Source organism: Chlamydotis macqueenii, chromosome 6, assembly GCF_036417535.1.
Source record: "Chlamydotis macqueenii isolate bChlMac1 chromosome 6, bChlMac1.mat, whole genome shotgun sequence".
In the NCBI taxonomy this organism is placed as follows: domain Eukaryota; kingdom Metazoa; phylum Chordata; class Aves; order Otidiformes; family Otididae; genus Chlamydotis; species Chlamydotis macqueenii.
The window spans coordinates 21591538-21617435 of NC_141561.1; the positions used below are offsets into that span (position 1 = coordinate 21591538).

A 25898-nucleotide genomic window follows, 5' to 3' on the forward strand; every position below is an offset into this window, starting at 1 on the left:
AGACAGCTGTTATTCTAAAGGAAAACAGTTATGTCTTGAAAGCAAAAGAAGATAGAGGATTGTGAACAACATAAGCCTTTTAAGAGCAGAAAACTGGAACTGTGTAGTGTTTACTTTGTAGCAGAATAGTTAGTGGAGCTGCTGTGGAGCTGCTTTGCTATTAACTTTTTTTTCTTTATGTTTTAGTATGAATTTTGCATTGCAGTGGTTATTTTATGCAGAATGTGTAAAACTTTTCCAAGCCCACATGTGAGTGGATGATATAGCTGTTGCTTAAGAGCTTGTAGGAGTGAACTGAAGACCTGTATCACAGTGGACCTGTCTTGTGTGAAGCCACTCTTGAACTCTGTATGGCTTTGGAGAAGTTGCAGTTCTATTTTGGGAGACTGTAGTAAGAAAAAACTAGGAAGATGGGCTTAAGATAATTGTATGGCAGCTTGGACAAAGGCTTCCTCGGTGCATTTATACCGTGCTATGCATGCCATGTGCTTCAGAGTCTCATTGCAAACTGTCTGCAATGTTCTTTCATTATTTTTTATGGAGCTGACGCACAAGCAAATTATTGCTGAAGTAGTATGTTTGTACTACTGAGAATGTTCTTGCCAATAGCACTGAGGCTCATAAAAGCCTGCAAACAAACAAACAAAAAAACCCGTGACTGTATTAATTGCTGTGGAAGATGGGGGGGAAAAATGCAAGCAGTCGGCAATAAGGAAATCCATAGGAATTGTTAAAAAAAAGTTACCAGATCTTTAATTTAAAATCTCAAAATGAGATTAATCCAATTGTAGTTTGCAGTTGAGAGTAACCAGTTATTTCAAAAGATGCACTTGTATACCCTTTGCTACGGATTTTTTTTTTTTTGTTACAGTTCAGAAAACTATTTGTACAAATTAAGCTCTCATTCTTTCACAGCACGTTAAAACTCAGATGAGTTGGTGGCACAAAGCTAATTTTCTTGTTTTTAATGTACTTTGTAAAAAGTTGGTTACTTTTAATTGCACATGGTAGGATACATCTATCTCTTCATAAGTGCATGCTTTGCCTGTATGGTACTTGATGGTAAATTGTTTCAGCACCAATCACTTTGTTTCAACAGAAATACAACAATTGCAGTCTGGGAAGAGGGAGAATTTGCCAGAGTTGTGCTTTTCTTTATCAAACTGGCAATTGAGAATGCTGATAAAAATTCTGTGGGACTGAAGCATAGATCCATGGACAGCAAGACGTCTCCAAGTACCAGTGAGGCCTTGCTGCCTTGTGAGGCACTGACTACTGCTCTTGCTGTCCTGGAACTGTTTCTTCCCTCAATGGCAGAGCTTGCCTATTCCCAGCCTCCCAGTAACTGTCTTGTGCTGTGGTCATAGTGTAGCTCAGTGCCATCTTAGGCAGCTGTGTCACAGGTCATTGGCTTTTGGCTTAGAGAACTAAACTAGAAGCATACTTGAAAGCAATACTTAATGTGTACCAGACGTAATCAAAACACTGCTCATGGTCTTTCCTTGTGAATAGGGAAACAGTACATTTAGAGGACAGCTTTTTCTGCCAGTACCCCAGAACTGACCTTACTCCAGAGAATCTGTGAAACTCAAGACTCAAGGTAAAATGAGGGCAGGGAGTATTAGACTAACTTCATAAGCATATGTGTAAGTGTATGTACAAGCTTGAAATAATTTCCAAAGGTTAGACATGCATTCTCTGTTGTATTGACAATAGATACTGACATTTTATTAATACTGTATAGCCTATGTATACATGGAATGCTGAATTTAGTATTGGCAGTAGCTTTCCAAAGTTTATGAGAGAGACTGTTATTTGATGTTGGATTTTCTGACTACTACCATCAACTCAAAGCACAAATTCTTACTGAGTGTGGGTGAACATAGTGTAAGGTTGTGTAGACAGTATTGCCTGTAAAAGATGTGTTGCTGCCTGCTAATTCTTTGACAGCCATAGTGTTTGAGTTATTGCTTTTTGGGTTGGGTTGGTTTTTGGTTTTTTCCTCAAGGGGGAAAAAAAAAAAGAAAAAAGGCTATGTTGCATTTTAACCATTTGTTCAATCCAGTTGTCAAAACTTTAACCTGAAACGTCTCACCTGCTATTTGAAATCCCACACTATGGACTTTTCTTGCAGTGGTCTTTGTCAGATGCTCTGAAGAATTTGCAGTGATCTTCTAACAATGTTTAATAGCATCAGTCTGACAAGTGGATTTTAGATTAATGTAAACATAAAATAAGTAGTCCTTTATCTGCCTTTCCTGGAACTGTTGATTTATCGTTCATTTACTGAAGCAATAAAGTATTTTTGGACACACTTTCTAGGGGCATAGTAGACTCATTGTTTGTCTGATTGACAAAAATGTATATCCCTGCTTTTAGGACTTTACTTATAATAGAAAACCTAGATATACACATACTTTGCTTTATTAAAGACTTATCTTTTGAATCATCTATATATATGCTATCTCTCCAATACATCAAGAACAGTTTTGAGAAAAGGCAGTATTATTTCAGCAGCAGCCATGAGTTAAAATTTTTTTGTCACCTTAATCTGGAGGATACCAGTGACAAAATTAATGTTCACACATCTAGAGTCAATGTGGCAGAAATGTAAAGAGCTGTTACTTGCACTTTCCTTCTTTTGCTGAAAATAGTAATTTTCCTAATGCAGTATTTAAGTAAATTATTCAAGAAAATTAGTATCAAAAAGTCTGTGAACTATGCATTTTGCAAAATTTGAATTTGGTATAATTCTGCAGTTGCCTAGCATAAAACTTCAGCTTTCCATTTTGTTGCATATGTGCTCTTAGTATAATTCTTATTTCTTTCCCTTGAACAATTCACGTTGTTAGGAACACTGTTCAAACAAAACTTGTGTTGTATAAAAGCAAAAAGTAATAGTCACCTGCTTTAAAAAAAATATATCATACTGAAATAAGTTTTCTAATTTTAGTGTGAAATTTCACAAAAGGAATAGCAGTAATAAAATATTAAAAAGTGGTGAGTTTAGATAGTAAAACTACTTAAAGGTACATGCCGTTAAATAATTAAATTAGTGTCCTTCCTTAATAATAAAGTCATTGCTCAAATGAAACTAATAGGCAGTTAACAAGAGTAAGTCCACAGGACAGATCTTAGACTGCTAAATATGCATATGATTAGTTTTAACTTCGCATTCATAAAAGTTCTAACACTGACATTAAAAGGACTGAGCTGAACTAGTCTAGTGCAGCACCCTGAGTTTGCATTGAATTTTTTCAGCATTCAAAACACTTAAGGAAACTTGCTGGTTTTGGCAGGAAGTTAGACACTTCTGTATATCCTGTACACATCCCTATAACCGTATATAAAAAGTAGTCAGTGTGTGGGTTTAGCCATAACTGCTAATGAAAAGAATGGTTGGAAGGATTGGGAAGAACTTAGGCCTATTAGTTTATGATCAGTGGTAAGAGGAACTAGCTGATAACTGGCTTCCTTCATCAGCTAAAGAGTTGTGGTTAATTATACGGGCAGTATTGTCCCTGTAGTATTTAGCAAAGTATTTGGAAACCTCAGTCTCTTGGACATTCTGTAATTTATAGTTCCTGACGGGGAAGATGATCCAGTTGTCAGCTGAGAGAATGCATTCTTGATATGAAATGTACAAGTTGTGTATTAAAGTACTTCTCAGAAATAAATGCTTTTTTGCGTATTTGTTAGTGTATTCCACATGTCTGTGTGCTTCTTGCAGTATTATTTAGGGCCCTCTGTATTTAGAGTAATATTCAATTCTAAGTCGTATGGTGCAACCTGTGTGTGTAAATGTGCTTGTGAGTGTCAAATCTCCAGTGTTTTGAAGCGGTAGTACTGTTTGTACAGACTTACAAGGTATGGTGATTTGATGTTGGAACACTACCTCTTCAGTTAAACCGAGACCTATACATTTTTACTGAAGATGTGAATAGTCAGATTTTTAATCCGTGCTAAATTGGATGGTAGTGTTGAATTATAGATGGAATTTAGAGTTTCTACTACAGAATGACAAATGACAGTCTATTCGCTATTTAGATACTGTAACATATAAAAATGCAGCTGTGTAATTAAGCTGATCGATCTAACGTCTTATCACTATTTTTTTTTGCTAGTTGCAACCTTCAATCTTGTATTTGCACAAATACAACAGTCTTTTGTGTGTGTGTGTGAAGTGGAATAGTTTTCACTAGTTACAGAAGAACTACCTGTTTGATATAGGAAAGATGGGGAGAATCTCTTCAGCAGGACCTGTTGCGATAAGATGAGGGGTAATGGCTTTAAAATAGAGGCAGGTAGATTCAGATTAATGTTAGGAAAAATTTTTTTACAGTGAGGGTGGTGGAACACAGGCACAGGTTGCCCAGAGAGGTGGTAGATGCCCCATCCCTGGAAACATTCTGGGCCAGGTTGGACGGGGCTCTGAGCAACCTGATCTGGTTGGAGATGTCCTTGCTCCTTGCAGGGGGGTTGGACTAGATGACCTTTAAAGGTCCCTTCCAACCCAAACCTTTCTATGATTCTGTGATGTGAATTTAAATGTAGTGGTAGGACAGCTTACAGCCAGTTTAGAACTGAGTGAAAGAGCAAGTTATGATCAAGTTACTTACACCAGTATCCCAGCCTTGCAACCTGGCTGTGCTGGCAACAGAGCGCTTGGGAGAAAGCAGGAAAGTGCTTTTCCCATTCCCTACAGTCAGTTTAGAAACCTGAATGCTAGATACACAGTCTTGCTGCAGACATCTCTTTCCTATAAAGGATTAAAGACTCACTCGGTGCCACAACTTTCTCAAGATAGTATTCCTATCTTCCGTTGCATTCTCCAAAGTAAAAGTAAGTAGAAAACTGTCACAAATAAAAGGTTCACTCAACACTGATATTGCTACAGGTAGATGTTTTTAAACAGCTTACTCAATTTTATTACTTGCTCAGTAAGATTTTTTTAAGCCAAAACATAAGGTTTGAATTAAGCCTGGAGGCCCAGCAATACTTGAGGAGTACAGTACAGATTAATTAATAGTTTACCTTTGGCTGTTACCTCTTGACTTCCTAGAAAATGAATATACTGCTTTGTTGCATAATAGAACTATAGTAGTTACAGGTACAGTTGCAAGCTATGGCTGTAGCTATGGTACTTGTTCTTTGTGCTGAAGTTGAGGATAGGCAGGTTTTGGCAAATACCATGCCTTGCAACTTGCTTCAGAGTTAGCTTCACCTGTTGGGCACTGATAGGTTTTGCAGGCACATGTAACTGGTAAGGAGACAGTGGCTAGCTGCTTATTCCTTGGTAGATGCTTCTGTAGTTGTCAGATGCATTTCTGAAAAAGAAACAAAACAGTTTGTCTTATTGTATAATACTAACTACTGTACAATTAATGGTATATGCACTGATAGGCTGTAAATGAAACTAATGCAGAAATACTTGTCCTGTAGCAGAAACGTAATAGTGAGCTTTGCCAAAGATAGTCCAATTTCTGCCTTGTCCACTATGCTGCTATATCAGTTCCTGCATTTGTACTTCCTAGGTCTTCGTAGTCTCATACCTTTGATCCTGCCTGTGATCTGCTCAGTAACCGTTCCTTACTTCTTCCAGTACACGTTGCTGCTTTCTAACCTTTCTCCTTTACATAGAAAAGGAGTTGGACCAGATGCTACTCATTTGAGGGGGGCAGTTAGTATGATGTTAACAGAGATGTGATCTTAAATTTTATTGGACCTGCATTTCTGAGGTTGAAGCACTTCAGCACCTAACAGAATTGTGCATTTCTCTGAATAATATATTGGGAGATGAGGAAACCCACAGAAAGCAAGTGCCACAGAGGTTTATGCAAGACGTGCTTTAAGACTACTTTCTAGAGATTGGCTTAACAGATAAGAGAGGGCAGGTTGAATCATTCACCTATCCACTGGGGTATCTAGTTCTTAGTGCCAAAGGCCATGATACACCAAAACAAAAAGCAGCTCAGACTGCAGTGGTGACAGTGCAGGAGTGTAAAGGGAATGACTACACACATTACAAGTTTAACAAACCCTATACCACAACTTCATTTATTTTAAGTTGAATTTATTCAAGATTATTCCAAAGAAGACATCTCATGTAGTCTTGTCACACCTCTGGCCTTCACTTCAACTCCCTCTGAAGTCTTTGCCTTCAGAAATTCAGAGATTTTTTTCTGTTGGGATTGTTTGAGGTTTGTTTTTTTTTTTTTTTTTGAGAGCTATTTATAAGTAGGGAATTTTCCTTCTCTCAAGGATGCACTGCTAGAACAACGATTAAGATTATGGACTAGTTACAGCATTCTTCCATTCAGGAGACACCAGAAAGGCACAAGTTAGTAACAGGCATCTGAAAGAATTTAGCTATTGAAACAGAACAAATTATTTGATGTAACATGAGCTTTGAAAAAGTTTTTCTTTTCTTTTTCAGGACCATACAGCCAGTCTGTACTGGGACATAAAAAAGTCCATCCTTAATAGTCTAACTGTTCTGTTCATGGGTAGTTTATTTCCAGGTAGGTGTCCTCTTCACACTTCCTCAAAGTAGCAAAGTAGCACTTTCTTTGATCAGTAGCAAAGACTGTAATGTTAAAAACTTGAACAGAACTAATAACTCCAACTGGGAACACTACCTAACAGTGAAGAGCTACACAGTGAGTTAACTCAAATTCCCTTAGGATATGTGCCTATCCTGGTTTCAGTAAGGAGCCAGTGTGTTTTGGATTTCCTATGTGAGGAATCTTGATAAAAATACTGATGTTATGAGTTGTTGCTAATGAGACCAAGGACACTGTCCAGCTTCCCAGGTCTCACTAATGTGCAGATGCAGGAAGCTGGGAGGAATACAGACAGAACAGTTGACCCAAACTGGCCAAAGAGAGTATTCCACACCATAAACATCATGCTCAGTATGTAAGTGGTAGTTGCCTGGAGCGGGGGGGCATCTCTCTCTTCCCCCTCTCCCTCTTGTTCCTTTGCTTGCTGCTTGGTTTCATTGCCATGATCGCTGCTTGGGATGGGCTGTATCGGTCACTGAGACATCAGGTGGTGCAAAATAGCACATTGTTAATTTTGTATATTTTAGTATCCTTTATTCTGTTATTACTGTAATTTTCTTTTGCTGTTCTAGTAAACTGTCTTCATCTCAACCCATGAGTTTTCCTTTCTTCCTAATTCTCTCCTCCATCCTGCTGGGGAGAGGGAGGGGGAGCGAGAAACTGTGTGGTGATGAGGGTTAAACCACAACAGAGACATTTTAGAAAGCATCTCTTCCATTTCCTAGGTAGGAGTTGTATTAGATCCACGATGACGGTACTGTCTTACGTGGGTACTGTAGCCATGCAGGTACCAGTTGCGTGCCTGCTGGGAGAACACCATTTTAGACCCTGAAGTCCCACATGTTGAAACTTAAGTTGCTGCTCTACTTCCAGAGCTGTGTGATGGGTTTGGAAAAAAAAGCAGTTTGATTTAAAGGCTCTGTTTCAGGTCCTGTGAGGGTTGCCTTGCATTTCTAAGGTCTTGGCATTCTAATAAGGCCAATACCTATTATGTTTCTCATCTGCTACAACCTCCTGAAGCAGCACACCATCCGAGAGGGTGCTTTGTTGAGCAAAAACAGTAATTAAAGTTTACTAGTCAAATTATTTCTCAAAGCATATTCTGATTTGTTAGCTGTTAATTAAAACTTCAGCTAATAATACAAGTAAGTGACAGTAGGCATTAGATTAGGTCAGCAACTTCCCTTCTTATCAACCACAGTTGATCTCCCTGTATTTTGTGGCCATCTTTAAAGGGTTGCTGAAAAGGACCTCTGGTGGTCAGCAAGACCAACCTCCTGCCTTACATGGGACATCTTTAAAGCCTTCACAGGCAGTGATTCGACCCTCTCTGGCCATTCTGCTCCAGTGTCATTACAGTGTGCTCCTGGTGAAGCAGGTCTTCCTGACTAGTCAGCTGGATGTCCCATGTCGCAATGTGTTTTATCAATCACCTGACTGCTGAGAGTTTGGCTCTGCTGTATGTGTAACTACGCTTCAAGCAGCTGTAGGCTGTTAATCAGATCACTCCTTAGTCTCCTCAGTGTCAGAATGAACGAGCTCAGCTTTCTCTGTTCATTTCTCATCTCGGGCTGTTAAATAGCTTTCATTTGCTTCTACTGCTACAAGGAGCTATTCTCTAAGCCTCAGTTTTTTCTTCCTGTTTTCTTCAACATATCATAAACATCAAACTGATTTTAGTCATCTGTATTATTTCCACAAGCAGCTTTCCATTCTTGCTTTTCATGTAGGACAACTATAAAAGACAATGAAATGTTACCAAAATGCTTTATCACTGAAAACCTCAAGTATTCCATGTTCTTAAAACACTTGATGGGTTTTTTGACTAGTTTTATAGAGGACTACTAACTAGGGTTAGTCATTTAAAGCAAGCACACAAAGCACGTGCATCTCGAGGTGATTCTGCCCCCTCTCCTCTGCTCTCATGAGACCCCACCTGCAGTACTGCATCCAGCTCTGAAGCCCCCAGCATAAGAAGGATGTGGACCTGTTGGAGTGAGTCCAGAGGAGGGCCATCAAGATGATCAGAAGGACATGGACCAGCTGGAGAAGGTCCAGAGGAGGGCCACGAAGATAAGAGGGCTGGAGCACCTTTCCTATGAGGACAGGCTGAGAGAGTTGGGGCTGTTCAGCCTGGAGAAGAGGAGGCTCCGGGGAGACCTTACAGCGGTCTTCCAGTACCTAAAGGGGGCCTACAAGAAAGATGGGGAGAGACTGTTCAGTAGGGCCTGTTGTGATAGAATGAGGGGTAATGGTTTTAAAATAGAGGGAGGCAGATTTAGATTGGATATTAGGAAAACATTTTTTACCGTGTGAGTTGTAGAACACTGGCACAGGTTGCCCAGAGAGGTGGTAGATGCCCCGTCCCTGGAAACGTTCAAGGCCAGGCTGGATGAGGCTCTGAGCAACCTGATCTAGTTGGGGATGTCCCTGCTTCTTGCAAGGGGGTTGGACTAGATGACCTTTGAAGGTCCCTTCCAACTCTAACCATTCTATGATTCTTCAACAGGGCCTGCTGCAATAAGACAAGGGGTAATGGTTTTAAAATAGAGGGAGGTAGATTCAGATTAGATAGTAGGAAAAATTTTTTTACAGTGAGGGTGGTGGAACACAGGCACAGGTTGCCCATAGAAGTGGTGGAGGCCTCATCTCTGGAAACATTGAAGGCCAGGCTGGACGGGGCTCTGAGCAACCTGATCTAGTTGGGGATGTCCCTGCTCCTTGCAAGGGGGGTTGGACCAGATGGCCTTTAAAGGTCCCTTCCAACCCTAACCTTTCTATCATCTCAAAGTCAATGGAATAAAGGGACATTGTCATTCATGCTGGATTTTTTTAAATGATTAATTTCAGTAACTAAATCCATATTTAGCCAATGCACTTCAAAATTACACAGGATTCCTACTTCACTCTAGATGTACTGAAAGGAAGAATTGTTTTCTGGTACTTGAGTTTGATATTTCTGTAGATGTTCAAAGGGGTATAAGCCCCATGGAAGCAGGCTGTATACTTCAAATGCACATACATCCTCTGCAGAAGAGGGTGTTTATTGAAGCTGAGTAGGAAATGACGCTGCAATCCACCTTGCTGCTTGCTGCTGTGGAGGCAGACTAAAAGCCATTTAACTCACCCATTGCATGGCAGTGAGCATGTGCAAATATGCACTTAGGGATGCATCTGGAGCATTATCAAGCTCTGCAGATTTCAGCAGCACTTCTGCTGTAGTCAATGCTTCTTTTCAAGGCTCTACCTTCTGCGATCAAAAGGCTTTATTATAAGTGTCCATTTTATCTGCTTGCTGAAAAAAGCTTGAGGTAGTAAAAGGAGTACTGGCTCAGAGAGAAGGGAAATAAATTTTTAATTAGTCAACTAAGAAAAAATGATTTAGAGACAATTTCACAAGTTAATTGCCATGTCTATTAAAAAAAAAAATCCAAAATCAATTACTCCAAGATAATTGAAGAGAACTCTGTGTCACTTTAGTTGGAAGTGCAGCAATGGTAGCATTTTAGTTTATGTCAGAAGTGAGTTTTTTAAAACAAGTGTCTTCATTGTTCCTCCTTACTGTGCTTTGGTTCACAGTAGAGTGATCACAAACTGGAGCCTTTTGGATCACAAACTGTGCTCCAACCAGCGATAGGCATTCAGCCCTGACACCAGGCAAGAGCTATTCTGGGTAAAACCTCTAAAACACAGGCATCGTGGGTGTAAAGTTCTCAGCAGCAACGTCCTTACTCCACAAACAAGCCTCTTATTGGCCACACTAACTGATGTGGGTACAAAGAGTCAGTCAGCTCACCCATCCACGTCCTGCTGTCCAAAAACTGCGCAGCAGCCCAGATCACAGCAGGACTGACCAACCAAGACGATACCTGGGTCTGTGCTGGCTCTGAGGAGAGTTCTTTGAGGGGCACGCAAGCTGTAACACTCCTACACAATGCCAAGCGTTTGCTCAGTCCCTGAGCAAGTTGGGGGCTTGTGTACATCTGGCAGGAGGAACATGGATGTTGTTACATCAACCATGCTTCCCTGCCTCCCCCAATTTTATTTATTTATTTATTTTAATACTGCATAAGTATACACTCTTGCAATGGTGCTAGTTTAAGAAGCCCACATCTTGTTCCCCCCTTGGAAGGAGGAGAATAAAAATTACATCCAGTAATGGCACTGATTTAGTTACTCACTGTCTATCGCTGAAATGCTTGATCCTTATGAAATCGAGCATCATAATCCAAGTCTGCTTGCTTTTCCTGCTGTTTTTTTGCCTGCTTTTCAGCCTGATGAAGACAAGGGATGTTAGTTGATACTTGTCAAATCTCATCCCTTTCCACTTCTTGCCCCTGCTGCTGCTCTTTGGTGATCTGCCCAGAAGATATGAGAGCAGTAATGGCATGGTTCAAAAAATGGCATAATGACACAGGACAGGAGGTGATCTGTCATTGATCTCTTTCTTATTACCAGCCCTCCCAGGTAACCCTCCCTGACCAGCATAGGCCAAGGCAGCCTGGAAGAGGCCTCTGTTCCACTTCTCTGAGAGGAGGCTGGTTCCCAACATCAGCACCTCTGGTGCACATAGGTAAAAAAGCAAATAAAATGCACGCATCACACCCACAGCAAGCTACCTCTTTCTCTCCCACCCAGGAGATCTAGTACTATGGGTTTAGATGTGTTTTTCTTTCTGAAGGGGTTGACAGGGTACAGCTCTTCTGTTTACCATTTGCTGGATCTGAATTTTCTGTACTTCCAAATTTGCGTCACGTTGTCTTTGTTTCTTGTTTTTTTCCATTTCCAGGTAGATGCGGTTCTTTTCCATTAACATATTACGTTCTTTTTCACCCTCTGCTTTTTCCTCTCTTTCCTTTTCCACTTTCATCTCCATCTGAATTTTACAAAATATACACAAAAAAGTTAACCAAAGAGATACCCTGCTAGTTTGGAAGTCATATCTTTCAGCACTGATAAGCACGGTCATTGTGGCTGGCCAGTGTCCAAGCCCAGGGTTTTCAGCAGCCCTGGCAGATGTGCACCCAACACGAAGTGGGAGAGGGAGAGAGGACCCCAGGAAAGATGTCAGCAGACCTGATGAAACATGCTGATGTGTGGCACCAGAGCCACCAGCTGTGGTCTGTGCCACACTCCTTGGTTGGAGTAAGCAGTGTACAGTCTGGAAAACATTTGCACAAGTCACCAACAATTATAGAGCGTTTCAACTAATTTTGTGAGAGAGGATCATCACATGTACCACTTGTACCTTTCTTAGAGTTAGTTATGAAACTATAGATGGTAAATATAAGAGGCAGCTGCTAAGTGAGAACTTGCATGTGCGTCTCACTCAAGATGGCTGCGCTAGAACCTATGGTGTTTCTAAAAGGTATTCAGAAGTACAAATATTTGACAGAAAGAGGAGTAAGAACAGGCTACATTTCTTACCACAGTGGCTCTGTGTTCAGCAATAGATTCAATGGCTGCCTTTTTTCTTGCTTCTTTCTCTTTGTTTCTCATTTGGTATTCATCTTCTACCTTTGCAGCAACTTCAGCAGTGCGATCATCTTCAATCTTACATGCCTCATTTATCTGTGCAGTTAGTTGTTCAAAAGCTTTGTCCGTATGCTCCTGCATTAACCTGCGGGAGAACATGAGCTACTGTAAGATACCTGGATGTTTGCTCAGATTACTTGAGGCGTTGCTCCTAACAAAGCCAGTAATCCCACTTCCACCCTCAACAGCACCAATTACTACTGGTAGGCATTTCTTCTGGACTTCCTACTTCTTTTTCAAGTTTTAATCACAGAAAAATTGCTTGCATCATAAAGTTCTGATTCTGCTGATATAAAAATTTAGAGTAAATTTGCCACATAATTAAATTGCAAGTTTGAATCTTAACACTGAAAACTGTAGCCCTAGACCCACCTATTAGTCTCTGCATCTTTTTCTCTTGTCAGATCAGCCATCATTTCTTTTTCTTTAATATAAGCCTTAATCCGATCATCATCTTCATCTTCTTTTTGTTTCTCTTTAGCTTTAATTATTTTCTGTTCAGCTACATACTCCTGTTTAAATAGAAAAGTACTTTTATTTTTATGTAGAATGAGATTTTGGAAATGTGAACTGAAAAAAAAAAAAAAAACAAATCTAGCAAAGTCTTCAGGCCTAGCCTAGAAGAAGAGTTCTTTGGTTGTATCAGTGGAGAAGCTATAGAAGATAGAAACCCAGAGATAGAAGAGAATTCTCATGACCTACTTGCCACAAACTACCACAAAAGTAAAATGAGTATGTGGTTGCAGCCCCAAGTACAGCATCTGTAAGTTATACTAATTCCTCTATTTCCGCACTGGCTCCAACTATACTGCACCCATCCTGTGTATCATTCACACAGCACAGACTCTGAAGGGCTCAAACAGTAAATCTGTAGAACCATTAAAAATGTAAGGCACAAGGCATTTTGGAATCATGCAGAAATGGCAGCTATGACTATATATAGCTTTGATTGTATATACAAGGTTGGGGTCAAATAGGGTAAAATTTGTATAAGTGAGGTGATGGGGGAAAAGGCAAGTAAGGTTTCAGTGGGAATTCTCTCCTCTTACTCTCTCATGTGCCAATGAATCATCACAGTATCTCCACTTCAGTCTCCCTGCTCAAGCAGGCACAGAGAGGGAAACAGTAGCAAGTAGATCTTGACTAATTTTCTAAACCTCTCCAATCACAAAAGGAAAGTCAAGTTAAAAAGATATTATCATGCTCAGACTCAGGCTATTCCCTCTTCCTAACAAACAAAAATGGGCTTAAACCAGAGCAGGTACATGGAACCTAAATCCGCTTCTGAAGTCAAGGACGATCTCCTTGCTGTCTATAGCAGACTTTTTCCATTGTAGACCAGTCAAAGCTCAGGTGCCACATCACAACTTCCAAGAGGCCTTTCTCAAAAGCAGAGAAGACAGACATGACCTGCAACTGGCAGGGCAGGCGTATGATCCAATGCCACTGAAGCTGTCAGCAAACCTTCTGTTGCCAAAAGGCCCATTTAGAGATACGAATGCTATTGTTCCACTCCAGGCAGCCAGGGTGAAACAAGCATTTTGAACAGTCTACTCTCCTGTTACTTACATGATGCAGCCTCCGGCGTTCAACTTTTTCCTCCTGTTCCTTTTCTTTTCCTCTCTGAATTTCCAGTTGGTACAATTGGTTCAATCTCTGTATTTGTTCTCCTTCTCTTTTGTCCTGTAGCTTGGCCAGATCTGCCTGATGCTTGTGCTCCCTTATTCTGAGTTGGAAAAAGGAGTTGAATAAATGGGCTAGGGACTGCATGAAGTAATGAACAAATGCGGATTCTGCATATTTACAGGTATTTTAACAGTAAAAAAAGCCCTGATATTTTGAAATAGAATGTCAGAGAGAAAAAATAGAATAACATTTTTTAAAATGTAGCTGCAAATCCTTTGGCCTAAGCTCAGTCCTAGTGCATGGGTGCTGGTTAAGCCTATGCTAGCAAATCAAACATGACCAGCATATGGATTAGAGTTTTAAATTGAATTGGATGAGCCTGTTCAATTGTTAGCCCACTCTCTGTACAAGTCGGGGCTTTGCCAGCTAGCTGTTTTCTGAACAGTGCCATGGCACATGTGACATGGCCACAGTCATCAGCCTGTGCTAGCTGGATGTGTGAATGATTCTGGGCTGACGGAGTGGCAATGATAAAGAGTTCTGCCTCAGGGAGACAAGCCATTTGTTCTCAGTGCCAGAATATAGACTGTCTTGTTGAATTTATTAGGACAGACGTAGCCACTAGCAACAAGAGATGTTTCTGAAAGTGGAGAGCAGAGTCACGGAGGAAAAGGAGGGTGAGGAGAGGTGACAGATTTTCAGCCTGACCGCAGAGCGAGGAGGATCAGACGCCATGGTTCAAAAGAAATGAGTCCTGCAGCTCCCGCCGCGGCCAGGGCTGGGTCGCCTCAGCAGGGCTATCCCCACACAACCCCCCCCTCCCCTCCGGCCTGCCCGGCGCGCCACCCCACCCACAGGAAGATTTTTAACCCAAACCCCACGCCCCACGCCGTTCCTGAAGGCCTCCCCGCCGCGGGCGGGCCCCGCCGGACTCACTGCGCCAGCTGCCCCTGGGCTGTGGCCTGGCGGCCCGCGTAGCGACCGCGCTCCCGCTCAGCCTCCAGGCGGGCGGCCTCCGGCCCCTCGCGGTCCATGGTGGGCCCTTCTCCGCCGCGGGCCGGCCCTGCGCTCAGCGCCCGCCTCTCTAGGAAGCGGCAATGTCTGCCGAAAGAGAGAGAGACGGATCCTCACTGGCAGCCCGGCTGTCCCGGGAAGTCGGGGCTCGTTCTTCCCCCCGCCCCCCCAGGGGGAACAAAGGCGGCCGCGGCGAGCAGTGCCCACGGGCGCGCCCCGGCCCCGAGAAGGAGAACGGCGTTACCTGGGGCGCGGACAGCAGCCGGGGAGAAGGGAGGAGCGGCGGGCAGCGTGCCGCGACTGTTAGACCGACACGGCACAGCGTTCCGCCCAGCCCCGCCCCGGGGAGTTGCTGGCTGGCGCCGACCGCTCCTTTAGGCGGAGACGGGAGGCCCGGCCCGGCCCGGCCGTGAGGCGCCCTCCTCCCTCCCCCGGGCGGGGCGGCAGAGCAGCGCCAAGCAGCGGCGGTGGCCGCGGAGGGCCCGGCCCAGCCCGGCCGCAGGCGTGCGGAGAGCCGCCCTTCTCGGCAGCCGGCTGGTGAAATACCCATTTCCCTGTAGGAGCCTGGGCCCGGTAAGAGGCTATATAACGCGCTCCTCTGCTGTCTTCATGCTCCGACCTCGGGGCTGCTCTTCCCGCTGGTTTGCCTCTGCTCGGCGCGGCTGGTGGTGCGGCGGTTTGGCTGGGCCTGGCTCTGTGCGCTGCCGCCTCACGGAGGTAACTCCATCCTGCTAGGCCTGCCTGTACCTGGGGTTGTTGGAAACTCGTCTTTATCTATTACCTGACCTTCAAAGGTGGCCCCTGGGCGCTGTTTTCCTGGAGGAAAGCCCTTGGCCGCTCTGGGAGCTGGATGAGGGAGGAGATTGGTCTTCCTCCTCCTTCAAAAAGTTCCTCCCTTGCTCTGCCGGGAGGGAAGTCTCCTCGAAGCAGTGACTGCTACACTGGGGAAGGAGTACATCCATCATACATGCAGCTGTTTTGTGCTATAGGGGAGGTAACACCAGCTCTGCTTGGCCCTCACCTTGCAGGAGGGACCTCACCTCTGGGGTAGCCTCATGTCTTGCTCAAGTCCTGTGCTTTCTTCAAAGCCTGTTGCTGTCAGGAGCCGGGCTTAGAAACTTGAAGGCACACAAAAGACCCATTTTCCAAACTAAAATATGTGTAAAACTCTCTTAATTTTTTTTTTTTTAGCACTTGTGTCATTTTCTAGTTTGGTCAACAGAAACCAGCAGCTGGGGAGCTGGAACAGAAGGTTGTGTGCAACTAAGCAGAGCTTCAGGTTTCTTGTCCTTTGTTTTCAGTGGCCCACAGAATAGGGGGATACTCTGCAGGCCCCAGGTTACTGGTGGAGGAAGTCATTACAGGAAGCTCTTACTCTGTCTGAGGCAGGAACATGATGGTAAAATTTCAGCAAAGAAACTAAGCTTTAGGAGTGAGATGTGTGTATGACTTGAGTGTTGGAGAGTACATCAGCTGAGGGATCTGAGAAACAGCTTTATGTATGGATGTATTTACTGCAGGTTGAATCATTGTTAGTCTTTTTGAAAGAACAGTCCAACTATGTTGTCTCTTGTTGCCGTGCTCTTTCTGTAGAAGCTATTTACAGCTACGTTGGGACCTATTTGCCTCCTAGGTGACCTTTTTAAGGGCTGTGTTGACATTTCATTAGTATTTTCATATAACTAACTAATAACGTGACATTTGTTTTACAGAGGTAGTTGCAAAATGCTATAAAAACTGCAGTACCATAACTATTCTAACTTTCGCATGTATTGGGTTGTTCTTCTGTATATTCTGTTAAGTTGTGTTGTTTTTTTCTATTATGGGGAATACTTAACTGGAAATAGGCTAGTGAAAAATGTGACCTTTTGCACTGGGAATTTGTATCCCAGGCTTAAAAAATCCAGGATAATTAATTTTTAGAGTAATTAATAATAAAAATATAACAGTAATAGTGAGCTTTTGGCTGGAATGGGTTATATTGATGATCAATTATACAGCATGCATTCCTGTGTCAAGTTTAATAAACTAACTTTCATGAAATACAAACTGGGGATTTTTTAGAATATAACCAGTACTCTGGCAATCTTTTTTTTTTCCCAACTGGACTTCCAGATTCATTGTATATATTCAGTGTAGATAGTTTACAGTTTAACTCTGCCCATAAGGTTCAAAAAGATATTTTTTTTTTAACCACGTGAAAACTACTTCTGCCTTTTGTTGCTGGATGGTCTCAATGTTATTTCATGTTTTTACCTTCTTGAGCAGTGGTACAGCTACAACAAGGTAACTGGGTCCCAGCACCATTCTGTGCTTGAAAGTTAGTAGTTATTCCTTCTCTTTCTCTGGAAAATGGTCCAGTTCTAAGTCCTCTTGCATCTTTGGAAGCTTTGAGAAGAGGATAAAGATGATGTGTAGTTTTGGACTCTGATTCAATGACTTGCTTTGCGTAGCTCTGAAATTCACGCTCCCTCCAAAGTGCAATAGCCTCTCTCTGAGCATCGTAGTCCAAGTCTGCTTGCTTTTCCTGCTGTTTTTTTGCCTGCTTTTCAGCCTGATGGAGAAAAGGGAATAACAAAGCTTAGTATTTCTTTCACAACATAACTAGCCTAAGGGTAGAAGCTTACATAAGATCTGCAGTGATGTTAGTTGGCAAATATCATCCCTCCCCACTTCTCCCCCCTGCTGTACCCCTCTCAAAAAATGGTACATTAAATAGCTGAGTGAACATCAGCATCGGTTGCTGCTCTTCTGCCCAGAGGAGACAAGAGGGCAGCAGTAGTACATAATGGTACACAACAGGATGTGATCTGTTGTTATTGCAAACCAGCCTCGACTTGCACCACTGCTCTGAGAGGAGGCTGGTCCCCAACACCAGCATATGCGGAGCATACATGATTAGAAAAACCAAAAGCAACAAACAAAAAACCCCAAACAAAACACAGCAAGATTTCTGTTTTCCTCTCAGGCAGGAGCTAGTGCTGATGGTTTAGATGTGTTTTTCTTTCTGAAGGGGTTGACAGGGTACAGTTCTTCTGTTTACCATTTGCTGGATCTGAATTTTCTGTACTTCCAAATTTGCGTCACGTTGTCTTTGTTTCTTGTTTTTTTCCATTTCCAGGTAGATGCGGTTCTTTTCCATTAACATATTAAGTTCTTTTTTACGCTCTGCTTTTTCCTCTCTTTCCTTTTCCACTTTCATCTTCATCTGTATTTTACGAAATACACACACACAAAAAAAAAGGTTAACCAAGGAGTTAGCTTGCTAAGCTGAAATAATATCTTTCAGCAGAAGCAGCCTGTTATCAGTGCTCTGATAAGCACGGTCATTGTGGCTGGCCAGTGTCCAAGCCCAGGGTTTTCAGCAGCCCTGGCAGATGTGCACCCAACATGAAAGTGGGAGAAGGAGAGAGGACCCCAGGAAAGATGTCAGCGGACCTGATGAAACATGCTGATGTGTGGCACCAGAGCCACCAGCTGTGGTCTGGGCCAGGCTCCTTGGTTGGAGTAAGCAGGAATAAGAACAGGCTACATTTCTTACCACAGTGGCTCTGTGTTCAGCAATAGATTCAATGGCTGCCTTTTCTTTTGCTTCTTTCTCTTTGCGTTTTTTCTCTTGTTCAGCTTCTTTTCTTGCAATGTCTCTAGCAAGACGATCATCTTCCCTCTTTAATGCCTCATTCATTTGTACAGCTAATTGTCTAACGATTTTGTCCTGATGTTCCTGCGTTAGTCTGCAGAAGAACATGAGCTACCATATCATATCAGGATACACACCTGGCTCTACCGGAAACATTACTGCTACCAAACTTGGCAATTCTGCTTCTAGTCTTCTCTTGCCCTACAGGCTGGCCCACCCACTGAACTCCTTGATCTCCTTGTGTTCCTCCTGGTTGATTTTTTTTTTTTAACTATTATTATCTGATTTAGCAGATAAATGTTCCCTATATTCTTGTAATACTAGCTTTCTGTTGTGATAATGAGCTGGGTCACCTAGTGAGGAGTCTGCCTAGCATCTTGCCGTCACGGGATAAATTTTGGGAATATTGGCCAGAAGAAGGAAGAGAAGGAAGCTCTTAGATTGGCTCAATGCTATTGTCATGCTATACCCTCAATGATAAATTGATAAGTCATCTTCCCTTAATAATAACCCAATGTAATTAATATAGGTGCCTAGTTAAGAAGTAAAATTATTTTTCTTGATCTGACTCAGGGAAACATAGCTTATGTCTAAAAATACTTTTGTCAAGGATTTTTAATTGTTTTTAGTTGTTGAGGAGGTGGAGGCTTATCAGGCCATATGGAAAACGACTGTTCTCAACACACTGATACAGAGCTTTCCACTTCTGTAAGTCTGTGTACTTTGAAGGGCAGAGAAATCGCTTCCTCACACACCTGCTGCTAAGGAACCTGTGAAAGAATTTCCTTTTACTCCTGAATTCCCTATTCTCCATATGAGTAGCATCTAATTTTTAGAATAACTGTGGTTTGTGTTACATCATCAGTCTGAAAGATTTGAAAATTACTGCAGTATAATTTTTAGTTTATTTACAATTTAGCTTTGTACCTACCTACGCATTTCAGCTTCTTTCTTTTTTATCAGTTTGGCAATAGTTTCCTTTGCTTTAAAATGAGCTTTAATCCGGTCATCTTCTTCCATTTGTTTTTGTTCCTCTACTGCTTTGATTATTTTCTGATCAGCTACATGCTCCTGCATGGGCAAAATGGTCCTGGTATAACAGATGAAGTTTAGAAAATCTCGGCCTGCGGCAACAACTTAGAAGAATCACTCCCTATTCTCCCTCTCCTTGAGAGAAGAGAGGAGAAGGATTCTCAGTACTTCCAGTTACTTCTGCCTCCTTGTTAAAACATGCATGAAGAGGAGATGGTAGATAGGAGGAAGAAGAAGGGGAGCGGAGCATCGAACAGCTGCTTCTGCAGCCCATAACACGATTGCTATGCAATGCAGTGAGCGTTATCCCTTGCTCCCATTCACAGGCATGGGAGAGAGGGACGTTAGAGGAATGGGACTGTGCAATCCCCACCAACACATACACAGACCATGCTGCTCCTGGCCCACCTCATCCAAAATGATCCCAGTCTAAGAGCTTAATCCAAATCATAGCTGAAGATGAGGTTTCTATAATTTTATGTAAAAAAAATGCTCTCTTTTGCATGCTGGCCAGAACTGTTCTGAGACGTTTCTAGTTAGTGTTTAGCAAGATGCCTTTAAAGATGAAAAGAGAAGGCAGCAGGTCTTGACTAAATTTCTAAACCTCTCCAATCATAAAGGGAAAGTCAAGTTAAAAAGATACTGTTATGTTCAGTCTCAAGCTATTCCCTCTTCCTAACAAGGAAAAATGGGATTAAAACAGCAGGTGTGTGGAACTTAAATCCAGTTTTCAAGTAAAGGAGAATATTGCTTGAAGTCTATAGATGACTTTTTAGTCAGATCAGTTAAAGCATCAGGTGCCAATGTCCCTTCAGACAAGAGAAGGGACCTGCCTCCAAGAGCCATTTCTCAAAAAGCACAGAGGAAAGATATGGTCTGCAACTGGCAGGGCAGGCGTATGATCCAATGCCACTGAAGCTGTCAGCAAACCTTCTGTTGCCAAAAGGCCCATTTAGAGATACGAATGCTATTGTTCCACTCCAGGCAGCCAGGGTGAAACAAGCATTTCGAACAGTCTACTCTCCTGTTACTTACATGATGCAGCCTCCGGCGTTCAACTTTTTCCTCCTGTTCCTTTTCTCTTCTTCTCTGAATTTCCAGTTGGTACAATTGGTTCAATCTCTGTATTTGTTCTTCTTCTCTTTTGTCTTCTAGCTTGGCCAGATCTGCCTGATGCTTGTGTTCCTTTATTCTGAGTTGGAAAAAGGAGTTGAATAAATGGGCTAGGGACTGCATGAAGTAATGAACAGATGCGGATTCTGCATAACCATAAGTACCTTGCACTGAATAATGTGATACTTTGAATTGAAGATGGGTAGAATATCAGAGATTAACAGTAGCATCACTGTTTGTAATGGTAGCCCTCAAACTTCTGACCAGAAATCAGCTACATGGTATGCTCACAGTTTGCAGTCTAGTGGTAACACGTTTCATCTGATGACTCATTAGCACCATTGCATTCATAATGTTCTGGCCTATCTCTGCAGCATCCTCAGTGAACAAAATTTCCTCAGTAAGTCCCGCCATAGCTGTGCTTCTGTTTCTGGGCATGCAGCCACCAGCTTACGCTGGTAGTGTTCTGTACTAAGTTCTGCAAGGATTACCTGTCAGACCTGGAATATGTGAGACCAGACTTTGAGCCCTTCCTCTGCCTCAGAATTTCATTCCTTCTATCAGACCACCAAGACCCGTCCTATAAATGCCACTGGGGACCCCTCCGTAAAGTTTTGGAGCCTGTCAGAGGTGATTTTACGTGCAGACTGTTGGCAACTAAAAGACACTGCGTATCACAGCTTCTCCCTTTTGCGCAAGGTCTTTTGTGGCACTCTGGATGTTTCTTTTGAAGTGTCACATTTGTGAATCAAATTATTAGTAAGCTTCTGTAAAAACCTTCTAGAATTTATTTGTGAGAAGAGAGTTTAAGTAAATAATGAAGTAGGGTTACTTTTGGTTACTTATTACTTACTGTTCTAGCTGATCTCTGCGTAATGCCTGTTGGTTCATGTAATGCTGATGTGCCTTTTCTTGCTCTGTGAGAAGAGCTTCTTTACATTCATGTTCCTTTTTTTCATCCTTCTTTTTCTTAACAGCTGACTTTAACTTTTTAAATTCAACTTGAGCATCTCTTTCTTTTAGGACCTCAGCAAGTAGAAGTGCACTCTGCAAGAGAACATTTAAAGTGTTCAGAAGTGTTTGAAGACATTCAGTGCAATTTGAATTTTAAAATGATAAGTTGTCAACAAACATGTAACCCTTTCACTCTTTCATTCTGATGGTATAGGTAAGTTTTTGCCCGGTCAATAGCCTCCTTCCGTTTTGCTGCTTGGAACTGTTCTTCTTCCAAATCAAGTAACTTTCTTTCTTCCTCTTCCCTTTCTTCACGTAATTTTTTGGCTTTACGTTTCTGTTGTGCAAGGCCCTACAGTACAGATAAAATTAGAAATCACATTTAAAGCCCATGGATTAAAAAAGTATAAACCATTCTGAAGGTGATGTACTCAATGTTTGGAGTTTTTTTTAATTTTGCATTTTAGCTTTAATTAAAAAAAAATATACATTGACATTAGGTGCTAAATGTATTTAAATGAAGTTTAGTTAAAATATGTATTTAAAAGCAAATGTTAAACAAAGGGAGTACAGCTAGAAATGTTACTACGAGTGGTTTTACACATATGAAAATAAATTCCATAGCTTACAAATGTATCTTGTACTTACCATAATGGTATTGGGCCAGTCTTTTACAGCAGCTTTGGAGCGCAAGTGCATTTCTTCCCGTTCTTTCTTCTCAGCAAGGATGCGTGCTTCTTCTCTAGTTGTGCTTCCAAGATTGTCCTGAATCCTTTCCCATTCTGCTTTTGGCAAGACAATTACCTGATTAAGATCCACTTCATTAAGAAGAAAATATCCATCTAGAATGTTATTTTCTTCCAAATGATGTGGTGCTGCGCAGAGGAAAAAAAAAAGATACTGAGGTTACTTGGTATCAGAAAATCCTATGTTCAAACTTGTATCAGGATTTGAATTCGTGCATAGTAACAATACCAAGTTGTCCATAGTATTAGTTACTCTCCCCATCTCTGTGCCCCAGAGCTAAGACAGGGTGTCTGTATCTGTAGTCCAGCTACGGCCAGTGCATGTACTTGGGCTGTGGCACTGACTGACTCAGCGGTCTCTGTGTCCCCTTGCCCGTTTGTGTGTGTGTACAGGTTTGGCTGAGAAGAGCAGGGAGCATTCCCAAGAGGAAAGGGAGAATGTGTTGTATTAGGCTTACATACACACGTGCATGCATGAATACAGCTTTTCTAGGTGATCACTAGGTTTTGTGCAATGCCCTTCAAACTGTCACCACTATTTTTGAAGGAAATGGCACTCTGTGCGGAGTGGCGCTCTGCTAGAAATTCTCCTTGTTCATTTGATTTGCAGCAGGCTGACATGCTGTGTGTAAAATGTAAGGTTCTCTTCTCTTGTAGCGGTACTGGTATCAAAGCCTGGTTTTTCAGGTGCGGTTGCTGATCAGTTTGTCTTACGATAGGGACCAGACCAGATCTCCTCCCTCTGTCCAAGGTGAAGGCAGCCTCGCCAAAAGTGAACGTACGCTGGCGGGGCTGCTCCCCACAGAGAGGGGACCGCCAGGCACCTAGCCCTCCTCTGACGCCGGCGGCCGGATGACAACCGCCGCTCCCCTGGTTTCAGGTTCGTTCCTGCTGGGGCGCTGGTAGGGAGGAACCGCCTGTCTGCAGCTGGGGGAGCAGGGAGCAGGTTTGGGGCCAGTCACCCTGGACACGGGGACGAGGAACACCCCTACAGCCTTCCCCTGGTGCCCACGGGGGGAGCCCCACTCACGGCCGAGCTGCCGCTGCCGCCTCCCGCGGACGAGCCCGGAACCCGCCGCCACCGCCGCCATGGTCCTGGGCCGTCCGGTCTGTGTACGCGCGCCGTTGCCAGGCAACCCGGCGGCGGGGAGTCACGTGACGACGTGGATGTCAGGCACGTGGCGGGCGGGGCTCAGGCGGAGGGAGCCGGGAGCGGCGGAAACGGAGGTGGGTTGGCGGCTGGGGGCCGCGCGGGCGGGGGCGGCTTGGCGCGGCCCGGGCGGCTCTGTCCTTTCGCTCACGGGCTTCCGGTCCGCTGCCGAGACCCCCGTGTAGTGCTGAGGGGGTCCGGGGCTGAGGAGGCGGCGGGTGTGAGAGGGCCTGCCGCCGTTCCGGGTGAGGTGTCTCCTGCTCCCGGGGATTCCCGTCGCCCGGAGCTGGGCTGTAGGTACTGAAGTTGCAGGACTGTACAACAAGCAGACCGACTTTTTTTTTTCCCAGATCCACAAATGGCGGTATTTCTTTTCCTTGGCTGCTTTGATTCGGTGTGCCCTTGTTAAGAGGACTGGCTCCATCTGTTCAGTAGTAGTTTCCCTTTGAAATACCTCTTGAGGTGTTTTGCCAGCCTGGTTGCGTTGGCAAGTGGTGGAGAAATTTAGCACCGTTGGTCAAACTGATGGTGCACGAGTACTGGAAGATTGACTCTGTGTTAGCGAATATTAGTAACTATGCAGCATGAGTTTAGATACTTTCACGTTATCTACCTTGAACAGTTTGATACTGAACTAGAACTTTGACCTGAACTAGAACTTTGACCTTTACAAACTGCTTTTTTAGCTTCAGCTTAACTTCCCATGGCTGTGGTGGCCAAAAATAGTTCACTTTGTTTACATATTTGTCCCAATGCTTCATTTTCTTGCAGAAATTTTCTCTTCTGAACACCAGATCGGGGTAGGAATTCAGTATGTTAAAAATATAAATAATTCTCCTCTTTTTTTTGTTTGTTTTGGAAACTATTTTCTGACAGCTATGAAATTTCTATTGGTTTTTGATTTTGACCATACAATCGTAGATGAAAATAGTGATACCTGGATTGTGAAATGTGCTCCTGAGAAAAAACTTCCTAACGGATTAAGAAACTCCTACCGACCAGGACATTGGACAGAATACATGGGCAGAGTCTTTGTCTACTTGGGAGACAATGGTGTCAAAGAAGATGAGATGAAAAGAACTATGACAACAATTCCTTTCACTGCAGGAATGGTAGATCTTCTGGGTTTTATTGGCGAGAACAAAGAGTCGTTTGACTGCATAATTGTTTCAGATTCTAATACAGTATTTATTGACTGGATTTTGAAAGCTGCTGACTTCCATAAGGTGTTTGATGAAGTGTTTACAAACCCTGCAGCATTCAGCACTACTGGCTATCTTACTGTACAGAACTTCCATGCTCACCATTGTGCAAAGTGCCCTAAAAACCTTTGCAAAAAGAAAGTTTTAAAAGAATTTCTAGATAAACAGTTGGAGCGAGGAGTAAGTTATACACAAATTATATATATAGGTGATGGTGGGAATGACTTATGTCCGGTAATGTTTTTGAGGAAGGATGATGTTGCTATGCCTAGGCAGGGGTATACCTTGGAGAAAAAGATTTCTCAACTGGCCAAAGATCTCAGTCCTGTAGTGTGTTCTGTTCTGGTTTGGTCATCTGCTTTTGACATAATGTCTTATCTGAAACTGCTTATAAAGGAATAATTCAAATGATAAAAGGAAACTAATACATATTTATCTTCCTGGGAGAGAGAAACTGGCATGTATAAATGCACAAAATTTAAAATTGGGCTGTTATCTGAACTGTTTTGTTTTTTTAAACACAATATAAAACTGTTTATGTTCAATCTTGCCAATAGTGGGAAAGTGAAGTTAAAGTGGCTTTGTAACATAGTACACATTCCAACATAAGTGGAGAAGGGGGGAGTTGCAAGAGGAATTGCCATTATTCTTAGTCTTCCCCCTCCTCCCCCAAGCCTTTACCAACTGCATAACTGACCTTTTCTGTTCCACGTGCTTAGGGGAAGGAGTAGAATTAGTGCACAGAAGAATGAAATCCTTGACTTACAAAACATGAGGTGCCAGGAGCATGGTTCCGGAACTGTTGGCTTTTATACTTCTTTGATCAGCATAAATGTTTAATTTTGTAAATTATTTGGTATGCTTGTAATCTTGTTTGATCTGAAGATGGATTTCTATTTTCAATATACTAAATATTTTACAAAACAAAATTACTTTTAATAGTTTGTATTATCTTGTATTGTAAAGACAATAAAAGTTACCGTTGCTGACAAAAGCAACACATTTGGTTTGTGTAACATATTCTGCTGGCCTGTGTCATCAGGCACCTGTTCCTGTAAGGGCCTGGAGAGAGAGTGAGCACAAGTGCAGGTGTCAGCCTTTGGATAACACCTTCATTTATTTTGCCAGTCAGACCCCATCTCTTCTGGAGAGCAGAAAGGATGTTGCTCTTCTGTTTAAAGAAAAGTCACTCCCATTCTCCTGACTACTGCCCTGACAGTGTGCTGCTGCCACTCCGTATAGAGCTAACGCTGGTTTGATCTTCCGTGCTGACAGCTCTGAGTCAGCCAGGTGTTTTTTTCATGCTGGGTTTCTGCTGCAATG

The 25898-nt window shown here is 42.7% G+C and overlaps 3 protein-coding genes across 15 annotated transcripts; 1 reads left to right on the forward strand and 2 right to left on the reverse strand.

Moving 5' to 3' along the window:
• Positions 1-10716: 10716 nt before the first annotated feature.
• LOC147600202 (cilia- and flagella- associated protein 210-like) lies at positions 10717-15137 on the reverse strand. The gene is made up of 7 exons (XM_086751564.1): positions 14983-15137; positions 14661-14825; positions 13668-13824; positions 12471-12610; positions 11991-12183; positions 11275-11439; positions 10717-10837 (listed from the first exon to the last, which is right to left on the reverse strand). The coding sequence occupies exons 2-7, from the start codon at positions 14756-14758 to the stop codon at positions 10748-10750; spliced, it is 843 nt and encodes a 280-aa protein (XP_086607690.1). The 5' UTR covers positions 14759-14825; positions 14983-15137; the 3' UTR covers positions 10717-10747.
• Positions 15138-15231: 94 nt separating this feature from the next.
• Positions 15232-25573, forward strand: PHOSPHO2 (phosphatase, orphan 2). Of its 13 annotated transcripts, none has more exons than XM_086751556.1 (5): positions 15232-15311; positions 21547-21691; positions 22911-23103; positions 23724-23799; positions 24250-25573. In XM_086751556.1, exon 5 carries the CDS (start codon positions 24252-24254, stop codon positions 24975-24977), a length of 726 nt encoding a protein of 241 aa, XP_086607682.1. In that variant the 5' UTR covers positions 15232-15311; positions 21547-21691; positions 22911-23103; positions 23724-23799; positions 24250-24251; the 3' UTR covers positions 24978-25573. The 13 variants fall into 13 exon arrangements, with proteins under 13 accessions (XP_086607682.1, XP_086607683.1, XP_086607675.1 ...); XM_086751557.1 differs by having other exon boundaries at positions 23724-23737; XM_086751549.1 differs by lacking the exon at positions 23724-23799.
• CFAP210 (cilia and flagella associated protein 210) lies at positions 15924-23320 on the reverse strand. Its single transcript, XM_086751548.1, has 9 exons — positions 23254-23320; positions 22126-22352; positions 21656-21829; positions 21377-21570; positions 20446-20602; positions 19310-19449; positions 18280-18472; positions 17782-17946; positions 15924-17292 (listed from the first exon to the last, which is right to left on the reverse strand). The coding sequence occupies exons 1-9, from the start codon at positions 23312-23314 to the stop codon at positions 16978-16980; spliced, it is 1626 nt and encodes a 541-aa protein (XP_086607674.1). The 5' UTR covers positions 23315-23320; the 3' UTR covers positions 15924-16977.
• Positions 25574-25898: the final 325 nt, after the last annotated feature.

Bases quoted from the DNA above. Each gene is read 5' to 3' on its own strand.
- LOC147600202 (XM_086751564.1), bottom strand. From the start codon at position 14,758: ATGGACCGCGAGGGGCCGGAGGCCGCCCGCCTGGAGGCTGAGCGGGAG. The intron at 13,825-14,660 runs GTGAGTCCGGCG...TTTCCAACTCAG, and splicing joins GCCCAGGGGCAGCTGGCGCA to AATAAGGGAGCACAAGCATC. The intron at 11,440-11,990 runs GTAAGAAATGTA...TGTAAAATTCAG, and splicing joins CTGAACACAGAGCCACTGTG to ATGGAGATGAAAGTGGAAAA.
- PHOSPHO2 (XM_086751549.1), top strand. From the start codon at position 23,076: ATGACAACCGCCGCTCCCCTGGTTTCAG. The intron at 23,104-24,249 runs GTTCGTTCCTGC...ATTTTCTGACAG, and splicing joins CGCCGCTCCCCTGGTTTCAG to CTATGAAATTTCTATTGGTT.
- CFAP210 (XM_086751548.1), bottom strand. From the start codon at position 23,314: ATGGCGGCGGTGGCGGCGGGTTCCGGGCTCGTCCGCGGGAGGCGGCAG. The intron at 18,473-19,309 runs GTAGGTACAAAG...GTTCTTCTGCAG, and splicing joins AAAGAAGCTGAAATGCGTAG to ACTAACGCAGGAACATCAGG. The intron at 17,947-18,279 runs GTAAGAAATGTA...CGTAAAATACAG, and splicing joins CTGAACACAGAGCCACTGTG to ATGAAGATGAAAGTGGAAAA.